Genomic DNA, 25,816 nt, shown 5'->3' with positions numbered 1-25,816 from the left:
CCCTTAACTATTAATCAGATCAAACAAAGAGACAATTATATGTATATATAAAAGTCTTCTATCCTAGGATTTATTTCGCATGTTATTTATCCTAAGACATGTTATAAAACAAATAAAAAGAGAGAGAAGAGAAAAATAAGGGGAAAAAGCACACACAAATTAAAAGGAATAATAATAATAACAAAAAAACATATTATATTTTAAGCACAACAAACTTATATAGGTTTGACACCCTAACTCTCCCCAGTAGAGTTCCCAACTGTTGCACCTAGAAAATGTGATGCGGATGGCGCAAAAGTAGAGGTTCTGGCCTTCGGAAGGAAGACCGGAGAAATGGGAGTCGCCACCAAGATTTTGAGGGAAATCTCAGGAAACCATTTAAAAGTGAATAAGGGTGGTCTGCGAAAACAGAAAATAGGTTCAGGAGTCGATTGAGTGTGGGAAAGGTGTTAAGCACCCCACAACACCCGTTCGTAAGAACGGTTATCTGAAGTTTGTTGTGCTATATAAATATAGTTTTAAAATTATTTTAATTATCCCTTTTATATTCATGTGTTTGATATAAAAAAATAAAAATTAAGCGAGAAATGTTTATTTATTTACGGGGAGGATTTGACTTAGAATCTAGCTCTGAGGCCTACGTACCCTGTGATAGGGATCAAAGTCTACGTAGTTCGGGCTTAGAAGTTTGTTGGTAAAAATATTTTTTTTAAGAGAAATTAATTAGAAATAATTCACTATTTTGCAAATAAAACAATTTCTGAAATTTTGATATGTGTGTTTTAAATTGTAAAAAGTGATTTAATTTCAACTATTTTCTCAAATTTTTTAAATTTTTGGAACAAAGAAAAGAAAAGGGTTTAAATTTTTTTTTATTTTTTTATTTTTATATTTTATGATTGGGATTAAATCGCAATACCTGCAAAGCCTTATTGGCTCATACGGTAATACAATTATTCTTTATATCTGTAGAGAATCCAACCTTTCACACGATAAAAGAGTTTAACAACTTAGTTTATTTACTTAAATTTTTAAATATTAATAATATCATTATTTTTTTGGGCATTCATACATATATACTCTTTTTTTAAAAAAAAAAAGACTCTTAATCGTCATATGTGCAAAGCCTTATTGACTTTTATGTAATAAGATTATCCTAAATATCTGCGGAGATTCAAAATCCTTACACTATAAAGGATTAAACATTATATATTTTAATGCGTGAGTAGACAATTCACATTTTAAACATTATATACCTGCGAAGTCTTATTGACTTTCACGGTAAGATAATTATTCTAGAGGTCTATGGATATTTAAAAATCTCATATAACTAAAAGACATAATTGGCAAATATAATTATAATCTAAATTCATTAATTAAATTAATTAAAATTTTAAAAACTGTACTATATTTTATTTACAAAAATTCATTTATTTATTTACTATATACATAGTGATAATCACATCATCTATAAGGATTTATTATCTCACATGATGATGTATTTAATTTAAATCTTAACGAAGATTTTTGAAACCTCTCATTAGACTTAAATATTTTATTAATTTAAATTATATATAAAAAAAGAGTTAATTTTAATGATGGGCCCTTGAAACTCATATTATTATATACGTTTATATATATAAATTATATTTTCATACATGTATAATCTTATTGACTTAAATGGCATGAAATCACTTTAATTGTCTACGCAGATTCTTAAAATCTCACGCAACAAATAAATCAAAGGCCACATATGTTAATATTATGATCAAACCATACCCAAAACAATCATCATGAAATTAACAAATTTTCGTGATTAATAAGCAAGCATAATGATAAATTTTCAAACACTAAGAAATTAGTAATTCAATTGAACTATATTTTTTTGATCACTAAGGGGTATAAGATCATATCTAGTCTCATATATAGTTAGATAGTGATCCATGAAAACTTGAAATAAAAATGTGATTCAAACCCATAATCTTTAGCCGATGCTTTAAAACTTGAGAACATACTCTTATATTTCCTAATATATTATCAAACACTAAATTTGGATAGTTCTCATAAAGCAAGCAGTAAGATCATGAAGTCACAATTTTGAAGAACTAGATTGTTAATCCATCTTTAAGCATTTAAATGGATTTAAATATATATTAATCACCAAGTCCGAACAAATAATCACTCAATACATGCCCATATTAAAAAAATTAAACGGAATTTCACAGGTTCCTTCTTCAATATATATGCCCATAAAATTTTTCACAGCCATAATCACATTAGCAATCCTTCAAGCAAAATATTTTAGCCAAACCTGTTAATGCAGGCTCAATGCATTTTTTGAGAAGGAAGTCAAGACCTCATCCATGAACCAGGTCACTCTGAATCATATGCCACACACAACGCCATGCATCTTGTGAAAATACAGGAGCCTTGATCTCAACAAAGGCTGTATAGGACGGTGCAATATCCTGATTCCTCTTGTATTATTTTTTGAACTTCACGATTGCTGCTCTCTCTCATTCCTCCCCCCAGTGCTTTTCTACGTGTTCATACCTACTCCTCCATGCTCTTTTTTTTTACTCCTCCTATTTTTTTTTTTTGTTGTGTTCGTTTCTAGCTTCCCTTCCTCACTCAGCCTCTTTTTCTTTCCCCTAAAAATCTGAAGCCAAAATCACAGGCTCTCCCTTTTTTTTTTCCGGTCAACTCCGTTTACCGCTGAAGCCACGGTCTTCTTCTTCCTTGTGCATGTCTGGTTTTTCATTTCTTTCTCCATTTTCGTTTCTCTCCTTCTATGCTCTGTTTTCTTCCATTTTTTCTCGTCCATCCTCGGTCTCTCCTTCCTCCATTTTTCCTCATCCTGATGCTCCGTTTTTGCTTCCTTTTCTGTCTCCTCTCAGACTCACGTTCTCAGTCTTTTTCTTGTCTGTTTTTATCTATTTTCTTATCCTCGATTTCTCGTCTCCATGCTCTATTTTTTTTTTGCTTCTCATCTCTCTCTTTTCTTCCTCTCCTTTTCTACTCTGTCTCTGTTATCCTTTCTCGTTCTATGCCTCTCGTCCCCAGTTCTTTGCATGTTCTCCATCTCTCCCTCCTTCAGTCTTCCTCTTTCCCTCATCTCTAGTCTTTCTCTACTCCCCCTCCATGCTCTGTTTTTTTTCATTTTTTACCTCTCTCTCGTGGACTCCCTTTTTTCATTTTTCTTCACCTTTTCTTTTTCTCTCGGTCCCCCTTTTTCATAAGTATAGAGTGTGATTAATAAGTTTTAAACCTTACCAGGTCCTGCTTCAGAAGTTTGCATGGGAGATGGAAAACCGATTGCGTGTTTTAGATTACTGCATGCAACAGCATTCTCGTGCCTATGTTCCTGCTTTGTTTGCTCGTGTGTGTTACTACTATCTGTGTGCGTTTGCTTTGCTCTTCTTTTTTGTGTGTATCAGCTGGCTTGTCGGGTTCTGTTTCTGTGTTTACTGTGCACGTTTGCTTCTCCCTGGTTTGCTACTGCTGTAACATGTATGATTTTTGTTTCTCTCCTTCTGTTTTTTTCTTATGCTTTCGTGTAGGTTAGGGTCTCTCTCTCTCTCTCTCTTCTTCCTTTCTGCGTTTCATCTCTGCTTCTTCTTCAAAATGCTCATGAGTACGTACGTATTGCTTTTTTGCTGTGTTATTTTTTCTTTTTTCTCTCATCCAAGGCTGAGCAGATGGCCAGGAGACATAAGGGCAAATGCACATGTATTCTGACTGAAAGAACTATTCTGGAGTTGATGGTTAACCTTTGGTTTATATATATATTTATATATTTCTTAAAAGAAACCCCAACTCTCTCTCTATATATTTTTTATTATTTTTTTATGTTTATTAATTTCAAAAATTAGATTAAGGGATTAAAAATTTGATTTTGGATTAAACAAATATTTTAAAAAAAAATCCTAAAAAGGATTAAATTTTATTTTTGTATTTTTATATATTTTGGTTATTTATTATTATTTTTATTAAATTTAAAAAATGCCCGGATAAATTACGGTGTTCACAAGGTTGATATTTTTTCAGTTGAGAATCATGAAAAACATCATGAATCCCAGATAATTGTGGTCGTAAGGTGATTTGGTAGGCAACCGTCCCAACTTTCTTAAGGATCTCAAATGGACCCATGAATCGAGGAGATAATTTATTTGCTCTGGTTGACCTCCCGATTCCCGTCACAGGTGAAATTGTTAGAAAAACATGGTCACCAACCATAAACTCCAACGGCCTTCACTGTTTATCAGCATAACTCTTCTGCCTACGCTAAGCCATTAGAAGTTTCTGCCTTATCATTTGAATCTTTTGTGTCGTTTGATCTACAATATCTGGACCCATAATGCTTCTCTCACTCAATTCGACCTAACAAAGAGGAGATTGACATTTCCTTCTATATAGTGCCTCATAAGGAGCCATCCCTATAGTAGAGTGGAAACTATTATTGTAGGCAAACTCAGCCAAAGGAAGATGGCTATCCTAATTGCCTCTCAATTCCAAGGCACAAGCTCTCAACATGTCCTCTAGAGTCTGTATAGTCCTTTCTATTTGTCAATCAATCTGCAGATCATACGCTGTGCTGAATTTTAATTCAATACCCATTGCTCTTTACAACGCTTTCCAACAATTTGAGGTGAACCTTAAATCATGATCAGGGATAATGTCTTTTGGCACCCCATGCAATCTCACAACTTCCCGAATGTATATCTCTGCCAACTTCTCCAATGAATCACTTATTCGCACTACCAAGAAATGGGCTAACTTTGTCAATCTATCTACAATCACCCAGATAGAATCGTGATTGGATTGAGTTCTTAGTAATCCCGAAATAAAATCCATAGATATACTATCCCACTTCTACTTGGGTATCTCTAGTGGTTGTAAGGTTCCTTCTGGTCTCTGATGCTCAATTTTAACCTTTTGACAAATTAAACACTGAGACACAAAATTTGTAACATCCCTTTTCATTCTAGGCCACCACCAATATCGCTTTATATCTTGGTACATCTTAGTTACTCCAGGGTGAATTGTATATCTACTCTTATATGCCTCATTCAGAATTTTCTTTCTCAAATCACCCTCATCTAGTATACAAACCTGATCTCGATATACAACATATCCATCATTACTGAAACCAAAGTCTGTGGTCTACCTTTCCTTCATATCTTCTCAAATTTTCAACAGATACTCATCCTCAAGCTGTGCTGTCCTTAACTCTCTCCAAAACTCATTGGTAATTTCTATGGAATGTAAACTATACAAAGTTAATTCCGATAAGTCATGCTGAATATACAAGTAGGATTCTAGCAATTTGTGCACTTGCACCATTAGACAAGTGACATGCAATGACTTTTGACTTAAGGCATCTGCAACCATGTATGCTTTCCCCGGATGGTATTTAAATTTGAACCTATAGTCCTTCAAGAACTCTATCCACCTTTTCTACCTCATATTAAGTTCCTTCTGATCCACTAAATATTTCAAGCTCTTGTGGTCACTAAGAATACTGAACACTGCTCCATACAAATAATGCCGCCAAATCTTTAGTGCAAACACAACTGCAGTAAGCTCTAAGTCATGGGTCAAGTAATTCTCTTCATGTAGCCTGAGTTGTCTAAAGGCATAAGCTATTACCCACTTATCTTGCATCAACACACATCCCAGACCCTTTAGAGATGCATCCGTATACACTTCATATGGAAATCATGGATTAAGAATAATCAACACCAGTGCCATAGTTAGTTTCTCCTTCAACTTTTGAAATGCAATCTCGCATTTGTCATCCCAAATGAATGGCTGATCTTTTCGGGTCAACCTAATCAATGATAAAGCTATCTGAGAGAAACCCTAGATAAATCTACGATAATATCTAGCCAATCCTAAAAAACACTGTATTTCGGTCATAAAACTATGTCTCTCCCATTTCAACACCACATCCACTTTATGCGGATCCATCACAATCCCTTCTGCTGACACAATATGTCTTAGAAATTGGACCTCTCGTGGCCAAAACTCACAGTTGCTAAGGTTGGTATAGAGCTTGTTGTCCTTCAAAATTTGTAGCACAATCCTCAAATACTTCGCATACTGCTCCTCATTTCAATAGTATTTATCAAAATGTCGTCAATGAATACCACTACAAACTGATCCAGGTAAGGCCTAAATACGTGATTCATATAGTCCATGAAAACTGTAGGTCCATTTGTTAACTTAAATGGCATTACCAAGAACTCATAATGCCTATATTTGGTACGAAAAGCCATCTTGGAACATCCTCCAAGCACACTCTTAATTGATGGTATCCTGACCTTAGGTCAATTTTTGAGAAAACCGAAACTCCTACCAATTGATCTAACAAATCATCAATCCTTAGTAAAGGATATTTGTTCTTCACCGTCACATTATTCAACTGTCTATAATCAATACAGAACCATAAGCTACCATCCTTCTTCTTAATAAACAGCACAGGTGATCTCTAAGGTGACACACTGAGTCTAATAAACCCCTATTCAAGTAACTCCTCTATCTGCTTCTTCAACTCAGCCAGCTCAGTTGGTGACATTCGATATGGTGCCTTTGAGATTAGTTTAGTTCCTGGCACTATGTCTATGGTGAACTCCAATTCCCTTTTTGGAGGCAAACTAGATATATCATCTGTAAATACCTCAGGGAATTCATTCACTACCCCAATCTTATCAATACTTCTATTGTAGACCCCATGCATTGAGAAGAAAACCATATAAGCCATACACCCTTGTTGCATCAATTTCTCTACTTGTACCACTAATAAGAGCTTAGACTCATAAGAAATATTAGTCGATGTAGTATGTACCAGTAACAAAACTATCTTCCTAGCACAGTCCAAGGTGGCATTATTTGCCATCAACCACTCCATACTGATAATCACGTCCAAACCCTTCATAGGAATCCAAATCAAATCGAGAGTGGTCAAATAATTTTCAAACCTCACTTCTACATTCAAACATAGTATGAAACAAGTGCAACCAAACAAAATGATATGCATTCCTAGTTAGGAACATATAATATCATATAACAAGTTTATGTACACGACTCAAATTGAAATCGGGCTTTACAATGAGAATGTACCAAGTATGCTAGCCCTTGCCCGATTGCCTCCCTGGCTCAGTCTCACTGGTAAATGACTTAGATTCAGACTCTGAATTTGATTTTACTTTTGAGGAATTAAAACTTTGTATGGAAGAGATTGGTTCAAGACTTGGCTAAGCACATGAGAGGCTTAATAGCACATGAATTCAGACCTAAAATGGACTATTTAGGGTGTTAATTTCAAGCCACAAGAGGCACACAAGGGTTTTCCATGCACTTGCACACAATGGATCAAGTTAACTCGTTAAAGCTCAAGATAGTTGTAATGTGATTAAGAGGATTTGAAGAAAATTTCAAATCTGATTCTAATACATATGGGCCATGAATTCCAAGGCTACCAAGGGAACATAAGAGCTTAATATGTCCATGCACATATGAGATTAGAAGAGCAACATTGAAATTATTATTCAAGTTGACTTGTAACTTAGACTACCTTTAACCTCACTTGACTTAATCAATTGTAATTAGTTTTGTGGCAACTTGTTTAGTAGATAACTCCCTATGAATTTCAGCTAAATAGATTTAGTGAGGGCTTAGGATGAATTTTGAGATCATTTAAACATTTCATTAGATTTTCATCTTCTAATTCATCAAGTTCTCTCACTTCTCTCTCTAAAATTTCACTCTGTCTCCTCCATATCTCTCAATCTAACCATCCACCTTCCACAAAATTTACATCATTCTCTTCCTCTAATCTTTCTCTACATAACCTAGAGCTTTTAGAAGAATCCAAGCCTTGCTACTAAGGGTGATTTTTAGGTGAAGATTTAGCCATGGACTTAAAGCTTCATCTTGTTCTTTACATGGAAATGCAAGGCTAGATTCTTGAAGGAGCTATTATAAGGAGGAGGAAATCTTGAGTTTTTATTATTTTCTAACTAGATTTGAATTTATCTCTCTATTTTCTCTCTCTAGAATTACAAATTTGTATGACTCTTTGATCTTGTAATTTCAAGTGACGATTCATATAATTGAGAGATAGTTGTTGCAACTTGAGTTTTGTTACTTTGAGCATATGATTTTCAACCTCTTTGAGGTTTATCATAATCTTGATATAGCTTGATGAGATTAATATGTTTTCTTGCTTGTCATAATCTTGCCTACTTGAATGCATGTGAATATCTTTATGAATCATGATCTTGAGCATGTTGATTCCATAATATGTGCTTGACCTAATTGACTTATGTTTGTGACACTTTAGTTTGGCTTCTCGCTAGCTTTGCTATGGCTCACTCTAAGACCTAATCTTAGGTTAGGGTTGGTTAAGAGATTTAACTAAGTGACTAAAATAAAAGAGAAGGGAGAGGAGACCAAACTAGCTAGGTTGTAATCAAATAAGGATAGGTGACCAAATCCACATTAAGAGTTCCTACTTCTAATAGTTTTACACACACCCATTCCATTCCCTCTAGAATTAGGTTTAATAGGTTAATTAGTTTGAAGGCTAAATCTTTCCCAAATCACCTTTACATGGTAGCACACTTCAACCTAAAATTTCCAACTTAGCCTCATCATAGAAGAATGACCTAGATTCACATTACTACATTAGTGTAACTTAGTACTATTTTGTAAAGGTAGTGACAACCTTGGTCAACATGTTACATTAGTCTTAATATGTTTTGTATAGCTTGGTTCAAATGGTGATTATCTTCCATCTTCCATCTTTCATAGTTCAATTCATATCTTCATTTCCTCATCACACCAGCCCAATTCAAAAAGGCAAGGTTCCTATTTCCAAGGAGTTAGAGCAACTCAAAAAGAAAAGAAAGTGAACAAGAAAAGAAAGAAAGTTAAAAAATAAAAAAGGGGAAAAGAAACTTATGAAGTGATGGTTGCTAGTTCAACATTATTGCCCAACTCATCCCCATCTCCATTCCTACTTACATTTCTAAAGATTGTCACCTATTTGAATTTTATTATGCAATGCATACTAGGGGGATCATTTTGGCCAAGACTAGTTCTTATAGAAAACCTTAATTTCTCACATGCATTTCTAAACTATCCTTTCATATCCTACATTACATCCATAATAAAGTCCTCTTGATTCTTGATTGCACCAGCTATATTGGTGGTGAAGATGTAGAAGTGTTACAAGCCCATAATATGGCAATTTTTTAAGGGAACTTGAGTGATATTACATACCCTAAACACTCTGAGTGAAGAGTGTATACAGTTAACTATGTGAGGCTACTCTTTGATATTGACTATTGTTAAAGGCTTGTTTGTAAAGTGAAAATTGTTTCTCTAAAATTATCACATTGATTTCAAATGGGTTAAGTTTCTTAGGCTCTTGGATTGTCAACCTTGGACACTTTATTTCTTTATTTCTTTATTTCTTTCTCCTTTTCTTCAATCTTAGTCTTAAGGGATGAAGGAGCATCTTTGTCATTGTTTTGCTCGGTGTGTAAAAGATAAGTATGGGAGAATTGATTAGACACATTAGTTACAAACTTTATCCACACATTTAGGACCTATTTTGCATTTTAGAGTTGATCAATCATTTGTTTTGTTAATATACTACTATAAAAAATGCATTTCAGAGCACTTATATTTTGCCTACAGGAGTACTTATCAAGCATGTCTAGAGCTAGTGCTCTCGTATAAATAGGAGCACTTTTGGGTGGTTGATTAGACACATTATTTACACACTATATCCATACATTTAGGACCTATTTTTCATGATATATTCCCTACCTTTATGCATTCTTGGTGTTAAAAGTTATAAAATCGCCTAAAAGGTGAATTTGTGCACTAAGGGCATTTTGGTCCAAATTTGCACTTTTATGAAAAATTAGTTTTTATTAGATTAAATTTCATATTTTCACAGATTTATAATGGTCCAATTGGTTTTTAAAAATTCATTTTGGTTTGGGAGATATTGCATAAAACTCACACTTTAGGGTTGTTGACTTGATTAACCTAGTTTGGGCTTTACATGTACATGTGTTTACATTGTACTTCTCATATGGCATTGCTCTTGAATTTCATTTATAAATGATCTTCCATTTAAATAATCAAGTCCTTGTGCAAAAATATAATTTATTTTGTCAGACATATATTATTAGATTAAAAAATTGTTATTTTGTGATTTAGGTGAATAAGTGCACTTAGACTTGTGTCAATTAAGCTAATGGCAAGCAAAGAAAGCTTTTAGGCTTCAGTTAGGCATGCAAAACCTTGCAAGAAGAGGAGAGGGAGCTTTAAAAATTAAAATTAAAATTTAAAATGATAAGCATGTGGCACTAAGTCAATCAAATCTCCTAATTAGGAAAGTCCTATCCTCTGCTTAATCCTTGTTTTGACTTTGTGATTTGGAAAATTAGATTTGTAGCCAATAAAATAACCTTGAAATTGGCTTCTATGCTTCCCTTCTAATCTGAACCTAATTTTCTTTGTGTCCAAGTTCATTCTAGGCTTGGTCCACATATATAATTTCGGCCAACTCACACACACATCACTCATCACTCACAAGCATCCATACTAATTCAAAGATGGAGCAATTTCATCCAATACTCATTCCATTCAATTATCTGCTCATTTCTCTCATTCTTTCATCTCTTCTCTTCCATCTCTCTTCATAAATTTTGTCCATCACCTATACTACACTAAGAAACACACACACACAACCCTAGTCTTCATTCATTCAACTATTCATCCATCCACAGTTTTCATCTCCAATGGTAGGTGAGTTTCAGTTTGGCCAAGTATGAAGAAGAGGTTTTCCATGGAGTTTGAAGACTAAAAGGCTTGTGGATCTTAGAGGAAGAGGAAAAGAATGAGGCCGAACACTTAACATCTCTTTGGTTTTTAATTACTCTACCCTAGTTTTCTTCAATGTCTTGATGTTGTAAGGCCATAATCTTAGTTCATTTGTGTGTATTGTTGAGAACTTTTTGGTTTTATTATGTTTTTGTATTTGATACTTCCTTACATTAATGGATGTTATCATAATTTTGAGATTTCCATTAGTGTCTTATCTTGCATTTTCTACATCATAATCTTAAGTAGTTTAGGCTTGATTTCTTGTTTTTCTCACTATAATCTTAAGTGGTTGAAATTTGATTTCTTTTTTTTCTCACCATAATCTTGGGAGTTTACATACCTTTTAGGAAGGCCCAAATCACTTATGCATAATTTACATCACACTTGCTCAATGCTTAAAATTAACCTAATTAGTTGAACATAAGACCTTAATTTATGAGTTGGGAAGGTTAAGAGACTAGAGATAATTTTTCTAGTTTTCTTCATTTTAGGCCAACAGGGTAAAGTAATCAAAAGCCAACTTAATTAAATTTTAAGCCAATGAATCACTCACTATTCCAACTCTAAGATCCTACCCTTCATAAGAAACCATAAAAAACACTTTAATCTAGTTTTAAAGCTTTATTTTAAATTTTAAGAAAATCAAATCAAAACCAATCAACCCTTTAAGTAGTTTATTTGACATTGGTTAGCTTTAACTAATCATAGTAAGCCTCCTCAAGAGAATTGACCTAAGTTGACAATTATCTACATAGTGTGAAACTTAGCACTATTTTGGTAGTTAATGTTGGAAGCACTCTCGTGGGCATCTCATGAGATAACGCTTTGGATAGTCCTATTGGAATGCTTTTAGAAGAAGTTCTCCCATAGATGGACCTATCAAAGCACTTTTGGATAGAAGCGCTCTGGAAATACTAGTGCGCTCTTACATAAAAGTGCCCTAATAACCTCAATTTTTAATTTTTTTTTACAATACTACATGTTACATAACTTTAAATTTATCTACAATATTCTAAAATTGAAACCATAAAATGGTAAAAAAATATACTTTCATTTAAAATTTTAAAAACAATGTTTTTATGAGTTTGGTAGCAACAATCTTAATCAATTACTTGATAAGTTACATTTATTACATACTTTTCCTTGTTATTGTTGACCAAAAATCATATTATATTTGCCCAAATCACATACTTATTGTATTAATTGTGAAAAAATGCTTAAGTGTAGGATTTTGTGCATTAGGGGCATTTTAGTCATAAAATTAAACTTTTGAGAAAATGTTTGGGAGTAAATTTAACCTAAGCCTAATTAAAAAGAACAGACAAGGAATCTAGCCTCTCATAACTTCTAAGACTCCGATTTAGGAAGGTTTAAATACTAACATTTTCATTTTACTAGTTAATTAGGTTTTTTAATTAAATCTATCCATTTAGTTTAATTAGTTAAAATCAATCTACTCTTGGTTAATTTAGTTCACTAGTTTAGCCCTAATTGATCTTAGTTAGCCTCCTCAGTGAAGAATGACCTAGGTTGCCATTAGTACTATATTAGTGTTAACTTAGTGAAGAATGACCTAGGTTGCCACAAATGACATGTCCAAAGGGAAATCCTCATCAAGAAATCTAGACTCTATATCTTTACAAATATTACATGAAATTCTATCAATGCATGCACAATCCATACTAGACTCAAAATTAGATGATAAAGTATCACATGAAAGAGGCAAAGATAAAGCATGCTCATCTACTAAGTTATCAACAACAATTTCAATAGTATTTATTTAGACCTAGCAAAGAATAATCTTCATAAGGATGTTTCATGGTTTCATAGATGTTAAAGAAAACAATCTCATCACCACATTTAAGTACAAGAGTCCCCTTGTCCATATCAATGAGGGACTTTGTGGTCCTCATGAATAGCCTACCTAAAATGAGTATATCCTCTCCATTCCCCTTGTTAGCCATATCCAAAACATCAAAGTCAACGAAAAATAGAAGATTTTTCATACTAATAATCAAATCCTCAACAATTCCTTAAGGTCCCCTAATACTTCGATCGACTAATTGACAAATCATGTTAGTAGCATGCAAACAATCAATTTTCAATTAAGCATAAATGGAAGAAGGCATCACATTTATTGCTGCACCTAAATCAATCAATGCATGATAAAACTTTAGAGGACTAATTTGGCAAAGGAATAATGAAGGATCCAAGATCCTCACACTTTATGGGAAGTTGGGGCTTCATGATAACACTAATAAAGGATGGCAATTGAACTCTAGCATTTGGTTTAAATTTCCTGTTATTTGTGCAACACTCCTTGAGATACTTGGCATATTTAAGAATGTTTCTAATCAAATCTAAAAGAGGCACATTCACTTGAATTTTAGAAAAGATGTTCATCACCTCTTGGTCTTGTGGTGCTTGAGCTAGTGATTTGGATGCTTGAGCTTGAGGGAAGGGCAATTTCCTCACAATTTCTTGACTTAGTGTAGCTTCCTGACCCTTCTTCTCCTTCTCATGTTACTGGACATTCACGTTTTGGTGCTGTACAGTGGCATTTTGGACTTGATTTCTTAAATTTTCTTGCTCTTTTGGCTCCTTTTTAGGTAGGGGATCACTATAGACTTGTTCTACACCTTCCTCATCTTCATCATTACAAGAAATAGCATCATTAGTGCAAGAATTTGCATTAAAATCACAAAGAATAGGTGCTGGAACAGATTTTTCATAATTAAATTTTCCATCAACAAGTTCATTTTCATCATTTTTACCAACCATTTATCTACTTCTAAGCTTAATGGAGTTAATAGAAGACTTAGGATTGATGACCATATTTGCTAGGCAAAATAGGTTGTTGAACATTAGTAGAAGAAATATGGTTAGTTAAAACACTCATTTGCTTATACAAAACTTCTATAGCATTTTTCACAGAGGACATATCATTATTGGTAGCTTTGTTTAGAGCTTGTTGAGCTTCTCTATCACTCTTAACCTCATTTAATAACAACTCAAAATTTTTGGACGGCATGGTATTGGCATTAGAATGTGAAGAAGATGGTCCCTCTATAGGTACAAGTTGCCTAGAAGTACTAGAAGGTTGAGAGTAAGAACCATTACCTTTACCTTGATAAAAATTTGAGGTACTACCTTGTCCTTATGGCACTGAGTTGTCACTATTTTAAAACCTTTGGAATTGCCCTACTTGTTGTCCTTGATTTAAGACTCCACTTGGATTGGCGTAAGACAAATTATGGTGGTTCTTCCAAGTTGGATTGTATGTTCCCATACATGCCTTGTTGACCTCATCCTTGGTTATTTGCCCTATACATATCATTCAATTCATGAGCATATTCATATTGTAAAGGACAATTACCATCACTATGCATGAAAGAGTTACAACAAGAACAAGACATAGGAACCATAGCATTGCAAGGAACACCAACATTTGACACATTCCTAAAGTTAGCATGTGTATTTGCATTTATTTATGGTGAAATGAGCTTTCCAATTCTTTATGCAAGGTCATCTAATTGTGAGCTTGGCAAACCATTAGCAACTGAAGCTACTTTGGTTCCCTCACTCTACATTGAGCTTTACTTTGTGCCATTTTATTAATCAATTCCTAAGCTTTGTTGGGAGACAAATCACTAAGGGAGCCATTAGAGGCGGCATCGAGACTCATCTTATCCTTAGGCAAGAGACCATCATAGAAATATTGAAGAGTGCTCACTTAGGATTTATGACATGGACATCTAACTAGCATAGATTGGAATCTATTTCAAAACTCAAAAAGACATTCATCAAAATTTTATACTATGCTTATGATTTGTTTTCTCAAGCCAGCTGGCTTAGGTAATGGAAAGAATTTATTCAAAAACATATCCCTCAACTCTTCCCAAGTGTGTACCTTAATATGAGGTGGAAAGTTCATATACCATTCTTTAGCATGTGACTCAAGACAAAACACAAATGCCCTAACTTGAACTTCATCTATATGAGTACCCACTGATTTCATGGTATTGCACACAAGATATAAAGAATGTAAGAATTTATGACAATCCTCACAGGGCAACCCATGAAACTTAGGTAATGGTTGAATAAGAGAATGTTTAAGGTCAAACATATGATCATGTTAAGGAATGTACAAACCATAGGAATTAGTATTCAAACTAGGAGAAGTAAGTTGCCTAATGAAAATCTCATCATTTGGAGGATTACTGAAATGCACGATTATGATTTTGCATGAAGTTTCCATTATTCCCTAGGTTTGGTGAATGGATTTGAGTGTTGTTTAAAGGTGGAATTGGTGCTAGACCCTCAAGATTTATACCATTTCCTTGGTTAACAACCCCAAAATTTTGGTTTTGAACATTTTGAAGCATAAGATTGACATTAGGTTGGGATTATGGTCATTATTGAAGTTTCTAGGCATTCTTAAATGAGCAAGATCAATGTTGTGATTAGGAGCAGCCATGGAGGATTCTAAAACAAGATGGTTGTCAATTGAATTTTTCTCTTTTCTTATCCTCCTAAGGTTCTCTCAATCTCTTGATCAATTGGTATTTACTCACTAGGTCTCCCATGGGTCATGCAATGTAATGCAAAGAAAATGAAGAACAAGAACCAAAATCAACAATAAAAACACTAAAGACACAAAAACAAGAACACCTAAAGCTGGTTCTAAAAAAATGAAAGACTCAAAGAATGCAAAACACACAAAAACTTGCAATGCAAGCAAGTAAAAGACTTACAAGCAAAGCAAAAGAGAAAAGTAATATTTTTTTAAATTAGAGAAAATTTAAAAAATTACTCAAACACAAAATTAAGTAAAATAATAAGGTGAAGTCAGCACTAAAACACGCAAGGGAAGAGTTTAGAAATTCTCAAGAAAAGTCTTCTTCTAAAACTGGATGTTTTGGAACTCTACTTTCTACCCAGTCTGCTTGTGCAATTTCTAAAAATAAATTCCCACATCCAAATGACCTGAAAATTTACTTTTAATTAGGGAAGATACTAAAAAAAATATATAAAAATTTCATATTTTTCAAATATCCAATACTTCCCAGTTTTTCTTGCAATTCTAGCTACAGCAATCTAGAAATAGAATTTCTTCCAAATTGACCTTGTGAGGTTTATCACTTGTTTCAAAGAGGTTAGTGGCTTAATCACAAAAAACAAAAAAAATGAAGATAAGATACTAAGGAGAAATCTAAGATTTGGATGGAAAAATTTGGATACATACAGAAAAAGTTATGGGCACATAAAATTAATACAGAGTCCTGAAGTTCTCTGAAAAAGTGTATTTGACCTTATGTACTTCAAAAATTCACTTAGTGGAGTATACAAATCCAAATTGTACCACACCACTTTTTTTCAATAGCTAAGATATAAATATTTTTATACACAAATTTTTATATTTTTTCCCTAATAGAGTAGTTCCCAGCAAAATTTCAAAATTCATCCAAGAAAATTAGGAAATCAGTTTTCACAAAGCTACACTCTTAGTAACCCAAACTTCACAAAATCATGCCAAAAATCACAAAAAATCACAAAAAAATATAAAAATCACAGAATTGACAAATTAAACATAAGTCAACCCTAAACAAATCCTAGCCTTGCCTCCCCAGCAACAATGCCAAATTTTCACTAAGGTTGTTACTATCTTAGCAAAATAATACTAAGCTATACTAATGCAGTATTAGTGTGAACCTAGGTTGATCTCTATAAGGAGGCTTAGTTGGAAAATTTAGGTTTAAAATGTGCTATAAGTTAAAGGTGATTTTGGATAGATTTAATATCAAAGCTAAATAAGCTAATTAACTTAATTCTAAGGTGAATGGAGTAGGTGTGTGAAAACCTATTGAAAGTAGGAACTCCTATGTGGAATTGATCACCTATTATTGTTTGATTACAACCTAGCTAGTTCGGTTTCTTTTCTCTTCTCTTTGGTTTTAGTAACTTAGTTATATTAATCAAGACTTAGCTAATACCTTAACTAACCCCAATCCAAGATTATGGTCTTAGAATGAGCTAAAACAAAGCTAGCATTAAGCTGAACCAAAGTCTTACAAACATGAGTCAATTAGGCAAAGCATATATGAAGGAATCAACATACTCAAGATTATGATCATGAAGATATTCACATGCATTCAAGTTTGCAAGATTATGACAATTAAGAAAACATGTTAAACTCATCAAGCTAAATAAGATTATGAATCAACTTGAAGAGGGGAAAATCTGGAGCTCAAAGTAATAAAACTCAAGTTGTAACAACTATCTTTCAATCATATGAATCATTACTTGAAATAACAAGATCAAAGAGTCACACAAATTTATAATTCTAGAGAGAGAAAAAGTAGAGAGAAGAAATTCAAATCCAACTAGAAAATAATACAAACTCAAGGTTTCCTCCTCCTTATAGTAGCTCCTTCAAGAATCTAGCCTTGCATCTTCAAGTGATGAACAAGATGAAGCTCCAAAATTATGGTCTTCTTCACCATGATTTCGCCCAAAGATGGCTTGGTTTGATCCTTAAGAAAGCTATTATGTTATGTGGAGGAAGAAAAGAAGAAGTGAATGGTGGTGGTTTTGTGAAATTTGGATAGTTAGATTGAGAGATATGGAGGAGAGAGAGTGGAGGTGTAGAGAGAGAAGTGAGAGGATTTGATAAAATTAAAGGTTGAAATCTGAAAATATGAATGAATGATCTAAAAATTAATCCTAAGACTAGGTAAAATGTGTTATTGGATGAAAATATAATGGCCACCTACTAAACAAGTTGCCACAAAACTAATTACAAGTCATTTGGTTAAGTAAGGTTAAAGTTAGTCTAGGTTGCAAGTCACTTGCATGATAATTCCAATGCTTAATCTTCTAATGCCATATATGCATGTATTGTTGGATAGGGAGATGCAGTGAAAGATTAAAATTTTAAAGTCCCTATCCTGATATGAATCGAACGAACTCGTTTAAGTCAAGGTGGATAAAAGAGTTACCTTTTAATTCTTTAAACTTGGGGCACATTCTTTTCAAGAGTTTGGATCTCAAGAGCTGACAACATAGATTTGCTCCTCTAACAGTATCCACACGAATGGCTATCTAACTCGAATAGTGTGCTAGTGCTCCTAGCATCCATTCTTCTTTGAATGTTATTTTTCCTTTTTATAGGGTGTTTCATGGCTCTTAAAGTATTTTTTTTCCACCATCAGAACTTTTCTAACTCTCTCATCCTTCATAAAGGACATCCCTATCTATATATAGTACATAGATAAGGGTTTTCGCCTTCCACTTAAAAGACCCATAAAAATATAATTAAATTTATCTCATAAATTTAATCCATGATATCACGTCTAATTCAAATTTATCTTATAAATTCAAAGTATAAAAATTACATGATATTCTCTCACATCATATTAGTTATTAAATTTAATCTATCATAACCAACTATTTATGTGCTACTATAGGGTATGACCGATAATGATTCAGGTCATAATAGAATATAAAAGGTTCTCAGTCCTCTTTCATACTAAGATTAACAAGCCAGAAGTCTCTTAATCTTGGCTATAGACCTTTCACAGAACCACTTCCTTCAGACCAGCACAACACAGCCTTCCTTCGTTTCCTGTTGGAGGTGTAGCCATAGCAACACATAACCAGCAATCCCCCTTATAGGATCATTGCGGAAATCAAAATTTTGTTAAGGGTCAGATAATAATTCCCCTTTACTCCCTAAAAATAAATTACTCAGCCATACCTATTACTCTTTAATATTTGCAAAGGTTGAAATAATTGAAATAAATACTTTTATTGATAGTAAGAAGAGATCAAAGAATTTTAAACTCGAGATTACAAGAGGGAGGCAAAGAGAAGAAGTTGAGCTCCTGTCCTACCTCTGAGATTACAAGACTTTATATAGAGCTAGCATACCAACCTTAATCACATGATCATGGTTAATTGATGATAAAAAGTAATCATTATGATTACAAGGAAACAAACCTACTTTTTGACTAAATGGAAAAGTAAAGAAATAATTACAATGATTGCAAGAGACAAACTAACTTTTGGCTTCTTTTTGACTTTATTTTTCACTTTGCCTGCTACCTTACTTTTCTTTAAGAGTTGGCAATCACTTTTGTCTTGTCAGCTACTTTTCTGCCATCTTCTTATTGTCTTTATATGTTAATAAGACTAATCCAAAATATTCATGTTGATGGATGGGTCTTCATAGTCTTTATTAGCTTGTCTTCTCTCTTCACAATACTTACATTTGTGGATTGCATATTTAGATAATACTTAACATATTTTCTTTTTTGTCCCTTCATCATTTTCCATTTGATTATTTCTTAATCTTTCATACCAATTATTAAAACTTCTTGAATTTCTTCTATTTCTTCCTACTAAGAAGGTACATATATTAGGGCCAATGAAATATGTCCACTAAGCTTTATCTACAGTTGTTGTCCTATTGAGTTCTTGAAAAAATAATGTTCACTTCTTGTGCTCTGATAGTGGAGATCTTGTATCTGAGGTCTTCATCATTCATAATATCTTCTTTTTCTTCTTTGTCATACTTAAAAGGTCTTCTTGTTGTCTCAAATTTAATCAGATTAATTGAATGATAAAATTTGTCAAGAGTTATTTCAGCTATTGTTTAGTAACACTGAATATAAACTCGGTATTGAGTTACAATTTCAAAATAATGTTTAGCGGCTTCTTTGATGGAATCTGGAAGTTTGGATATTTCTGAGATATCATTAGATTGACATATTGAGTGGATAAGGCCATAATTAAAAAGGCTTTTTACAAGTTCTGGATTAGTGTTTAGATAAACAATGACTTTTTTTGAAGGAATAATGGGAAATATATTTAATATTATTGGTGTTTAGAAGGAGAAAATGGTTGGTCTTATTGATAAAGAGTTTGAAATAAGTATACTGTTCTAGGGTTTTAAAGGATGGAGAGGTCACTAGGCTTGAACTTCTTCTTTTAGAAGAGGTATAAGTTGAATGGAAGATGAAAAGTCTAAATCCTAAATATTTAATAATTCTCTATTCTGACATGTTTTAGTTACTATTTAGGCTTTAGACTTTCCAGCTTCTTTTACTATTTCGGTAAAAGGAATTATTGGACCAGATCTATTTGGACTATGAGGCTAAAATAGAGAATCAAGTGTCTGAGTAGATGACTCAGCTACTTGTATTACTTGTTTTTGAGGGAATTGGGATATTGGTTTCTTAGATTTCTCTAAGACCTTTACTTGACTTGTCAAAATATTCACCTCATTTTTTAGATGAACTACTATTTTAGATAATGATTGCATACTTGTATTTAATTATCCAACCATTAGGCTCATATTCATTTTTAGAATATTCACCTCCATAATTACTTGGTCTAGTGGGGTCATTATTGGTCCTTTTGGTGAACCACCACCACCATATGTCATCATACTTGTCTCCTTTATATTTAGCTCGATCTGGACAAATAGTCAACAATAAGATTATTTTTACCCTTGATATATTCAATTTTATAATTATAATAAGACATATCATATTGCCACTTAATTAATATTTTATTATATAATTGAGTTGTCTTAATTCCTTTATTCAACCAATGTTTTACTTAGTATTATCAGTTCTTATAATGAACTTAGTGTTTACAATAAATAATTCAAACTTTTGTATAGCTTTTACTATTTTTAAAAATTCTTTCCAATTAGAATGATATCTAGTTTGAGAATCATTAAATTTTCTGCTAGCATATTTAGTTATTACTTCTTCTTAATTTTTATTGATGTGAGATAAAGCTGCTCCCCAATAATTTTCGCTATCATCTATATAAATTATCCATATTACATTATTATTTACTGGAATAGTTAATTTAGGTAAATCTTGACATAATTTTTTGATCTAGTAGATTATTCTTTCTTTTTCTTTATCCCATATCCATATTGTCTTTTCTCCAACTAATTTACTTACTTTTGCTGTTAATTTTAATAAGTTTGAAATATAGTTCCTACCCTGATTCACTAGTCCTAGAAATAATTGAATTTCTTTCTTATTTTTTATTTTATCAAATTCTAATATTTTTTTAATAATATGTTCCTGTAATTCTATTCCATTATTAGTTATATATTGACCTAAAAATTCTATTCTTTCTTTTCTTAATTTTGCCTTTTTAGGTGATATATTCAATCCTTTCTCTTCTATTAAGGTTATAAATTTTTTTAAGTGTTTTTCATGTTCTTCTTTATCCTTTAAGAATATTAAAATATCATCTATATATATTATAGCAAAATCTTTTATTGGTAATAACAATATTGTCACATGTTCTTGAGATATACTAGGGCTATTATGAAATTCCATAAGTAATACATTCCATTCATATAATCCTTCTAATGCACTAAATGTAGTATATTTTTTACTTTCTTCTTCTAATTTTATTTGAAAGAATCCTAATTTACAATCAAATTTGCTAAATATATTTTTTTTCTCTTATTAGATTAAGCAACAAGTCTATTTTTAAAATTAAATATCTATTTCTTATTGCTAATTCATTTAACATTTTATAGTTTATGAGTAATATAGATTTTTGTCTTTTTTTTTCACTATATTTTATTATAATTATTGCAGGCGATGAATATTCAGATCTACTTTCTTTTATTAACTCATATTTTTTCATTTCATTTATATGCATTACAAATTTTTTTTTATCATTTTCTGTCTATGGATAAGGTTACGGTTTATTTTTTTACTATAGTCTCTTAATTATTTTTGCTAAAGGTTTAGATTTTTCCCAATATATTAAAGGATTATCACTATAATTTTTTAATAATCTTTGTTCAATTGATTTTATTTCTTTTGTAGTATTTAACATTTTTACTGAATTTATGACTTCATTATTATATAGAGGTTTTTTATTTGGCAAGAATTGTACTTCATATTCTTCCGTTTTCTTTTAAAATTTTTCATCTCTTCTACTATATGGTTTAATTACTCTTACTCCCCATGATTAGTGATTACAAGGTGTTATTAGTATTATTACTTTTTCAAACATATGTAAGAGATAATATTGTTCAATAAAATCTATTCCTAATATTACATCACATGAATTATCATTATATTGGTTTAATTTACTTATTTTTAATTCATATTCTCCTATTTGTATCATTAATCTCTGGCCTCTAATTCTATACAATTAATTTCTTTTCCTACTCATTGCATTCTTAATATTTTACTTTTCTTTTTCCATAATTCATCAGGTAATACATTTGCTTTTGCTACTGAGATATTTGCTCCTGTATCAACTAAAACATGATATTTTCTAGATCTACATTTTTTATAATTTAATTGTATCAATATGTAATATAATTTTGTCATATTAACTTTATCTTTTAAATAACTATTATTTGGTGATTAATATTTATTATAATTCTTTCTTTTTGTATTTGCCATGATTTTACTTATTCTAAAAAGTCTTTTCCTAAAATTATTTTATGTTGGCCATTATTATCATCTATTACCCAAAAATTTACACTTATGACATCTCTTTTATTTATTGATGAAATTGCTCTATTTCCTTCATTAGTTACTTCTAAATTATTGTTTGTTAAATCTAATTGTATTGTACTTTTTTTTTCTGGGTCTACTAAAGTCATTATATCTATCCAATTTGATTTTTGTTTTACTTCTATTAATATATAATTATTATTTTCTCTTAGTGGTTCAGGTCTTAATGACTCTAAGTTTGAGGTTATAGGTCTTTCATTTCTTGATCTTAACAGTAATCTTTCCTCTTCTAATATTCATCTACTTGTTCTAAGTCTTTATTCTAAATTTAGACTTCTTCTGGTAGGTTGATTTATATTTATATTTAATGTAGGTGTACTGATTCTTAATGATCTTTGTCCTATATTATTATTAGTTATTAATCTTCCAGGATTATTTTTAGTTTCATAATATCCTATATTATTATCTAATTCTAACCATAATTGTTTAGGTATTATTATCCTAGTTGGGTTTAATTCTATTTCTTATAATACAGGCATAAATTGTTTATCTATTGTTAATTTTCCTTTGTTTCTTTTATAAATTTTATATTCATTTATAAATACTAATCCTATCATAGCAGTTATACTTATTGTTCTTGATTCTGGTAATAATTTTATTCCTCCTAATTTATGATAAGTTAATAAGGTGTTATTCATATTTTCATCAACTCTGAAAATACAAAAATTAGTGTTTATTGTGAATTTTAATTTTTGATATATTAAATTTTTTGTTAATATTCCTAAAATACTTTCTTCAAAACTACTTCTTATTCTTCTATCAATTATTAATAATTTTATTAGTGAATTTCTTTTTTCTTGAAACTAAGCTTTTACAAATAATTGTACTCCTACAATATATATATTTCAGTTACTTCATCTTTAAATGGTAATTTGTTTATTTTAGCATCTATTAAAGCTTTACTTATTAAAGATATTCTTAATACTCCTTCTATTAATGTTGATTCTATAGGGTGCTTCTTTTCTAATACTGCACATGCATATTTTTTTTGTTTCTTAAATTTTACAAGTTTTCCTACTTTGTTCATAAAACTTTCATTTTTTAATTCTTTAGGTTTTAAATTTAATTTAATATCTCTTATCTTTTCATATTGTTTTTAATTAAAAGTCATTCTTTTTTGAAATATTCCTTCTTTTGCACTTATAATTTCTTCATATTTATCATATTCATTATTACTACTTTCAAGTTCATCTTCTAACCTATTCATCATATACATATAACTCATTTCTTCTTCTATTTCACTATTTTTACTATTTTCAGTTTTAGTTTCACTAATTATTTTTAATTTATAAATTTCTGTATCTGATTTATTTAACTCTTTTTCTATTTCAAATATTTCTTCATCATATCCTATAGGTTCTAAATTTTCTTTATAAGCTTCTTATATTATTTTTATTATTTTCTTATCTTTTTTACTTGCACAGTTAGGTAATATATGTTTTAATTCTCCACAATTATAACATTTACATTTCTTGAGTTTTTTATTATAATTTATTCTTCTTTTCCCTTTTGATTTAAAGAATTTTCTTGGTTTGTATTTTTTTATATTTTCTATAATATTTTTCTTTTGGATATTTTCTAAATTTTATTTTCAACTTTCTTTTCTTTCTTTTTCTTCATACTTTTCTAGTTTACATCCCCATTTATGTCCTTTTATTAATTCTCCACATCTTAAAATTGTTTTATTTGTTTTATAATATTTCATATTTCTCCATACATTTTTACATTTATTAGCTATATATTTTCTATAAAATAATTCTCTTCTTCCCATTGTATCTACTTTATTTAATACATTTATTGGGCCTTGAGTTAAATCATCTAATATTGTATCCAATAATAATTTTGGTAGTTTTCTATAAAATAAATTTAAATAAAATCTTTCTTCTTTTATGTCTCCTAATCTTACTTCATAGTAATGATTTTTATATTTACATATCAAAATATTTAAATATTCTAGTTTTAATGAACATAATTATATTTTATGTAATATTTTTATTACATTTTTTTGGTTACTTATTTCTTTTATATCTCTAGTTAATCCTACAAATTCATTTAATAATAATATTTGATATTTTTCTACTATCATTGCATAATATTCTCTTCTATTACTATTTTTTTTTGTTTGGTTTCCTAAAATTTTCACTAAATTCTTGAGGTTTAATTCTCCACCAATTTTGTACATTTCTTAAAAATGTTGCTTCCGTTAACATAGTTACAGTTTGTATATCTACATTATTTTCTACTAATGCTATTAATGTTGCTTTACCCCATTCTTCTAATATTTTACTGTTATATAAATTGCAATCTAAATCTAACCATATTTCTGAATTTGATATTTATTTACTTTCATATTGTGCTAAGGGTGTTAGTATAAATTCATTATTTCTTGGTATATTAAATGTAGCTTGAAAAGGTACATTATTACAATCTATTTTGTTTAGTTTTATAAAATTAGTTTCGTAATATAATTCATGTTCATCTGGTTCTAACATTCTTTCATCTCTTGGTTCTTCTGATATTCTCCTTGATTCTCCGTTTCTATTGTTATATGATGGATCATCTAAATTTGGTGGTCTAAAGTCTTCAAGCATTCCATAGAGTTGTTCATGAATTACTAGTTATGAATTTTGCATATTTGTAAAAGCTTCATCATAATTATTATTTATCAAATGCTTATATGTTTGTTTTATTTTTTCTAATTCTTCTCTTTCTTCATTTTCTTCATTTTCCAATAATTTTTCTAATTCTTTTGATTGACTTTTTATTTCATCTTCTAATTCATTTATTGCTTTAGCCATATTTATATTTACATTTTGTTGAGGTATTTGTTGTATTTTCCTTTTGGGTTTATAATTATAATTTCCTAACATTATTTCTGCAGCTCTATTTACTTCTTCAAATTCTTCTTCATTTATTGCATTTTCTCCTCTTAATTCTATTTCTATTTCTATTTCTAGTTTTTGTTTTCTATTTTCTCTATCAAATATTTCTAATTCTAATTTTTTTTATTTGTGCATGTATAAACCATATATTATTATTCATTATTTCTTATCCTTTTCTTAATTTTTCTATTTCTATTCTAGTTTGTTTTATATTTTCATGCATATCTTATTTTCTTATTTTTTCTTCAGTCATATAATTATCTTCATTTATTCTCACCATATTTACTTGTGACTATTCTTCTTCTACACTATTATGAGAATTTATTCCTAAAGCTTCCATTATTCTATAAATGTTATGCTTTATTAAACTTTGTTCAGATCTTAATTGTTTTGTATCATATTTTATTTCTTTTAATTGTTCATTACAATCCTTTTTTAGTTCATATACTTTTTGTTTTAAAG

At 30.8% G+C, this 25,816-nt stretch overlaps 1 protein-coding gene across 1 annotated transcript in view; it reads right to left on the bottom strand.

The window, feature by feature from the left end:
- Window positions 1-6,520: 6,520 nt before the first annotated feature.
- The window catches only part of LOC129320394 (zinc finger BED domain-containing protein RICESLEEPER 2-like), an 81,554-nt gene continuing 62,258 nt past the window's right edge, over window positions 6,521-25,816 (bottom strand). Inside the window, exon 5 of the mRNA XM_054965822.1 lies at window positions 6,521-6,931. Coding sequence (XP_054821797.1) covers window positions 6,521-6,931 — 411 coding nt within the window. The remainder of the gene's footprint in view (window positions 6,932-25,816) is intronic.

This window comes from Prosopis cineraria, unplaced genomic scaffold (assembly GCF_029017545.1).
Source record: "Prosopis cineraria cultivar Desert tree isolate PC_DT_omini unplaced genomic scaffold, ASM2901754v1 PC9, whole genome shotgun sequence".
NCBI classification, from domain to species: domain Eukaryota; kingdom Viridiplantae; phylum Streptophyta; class Magnoliopsida; order Fabales; family Fabaceae; genus Prosopis; species Prosopis cineraria.
This window is presented reverse-complemented; position numbering and strand designations above follow the sequence as displayed.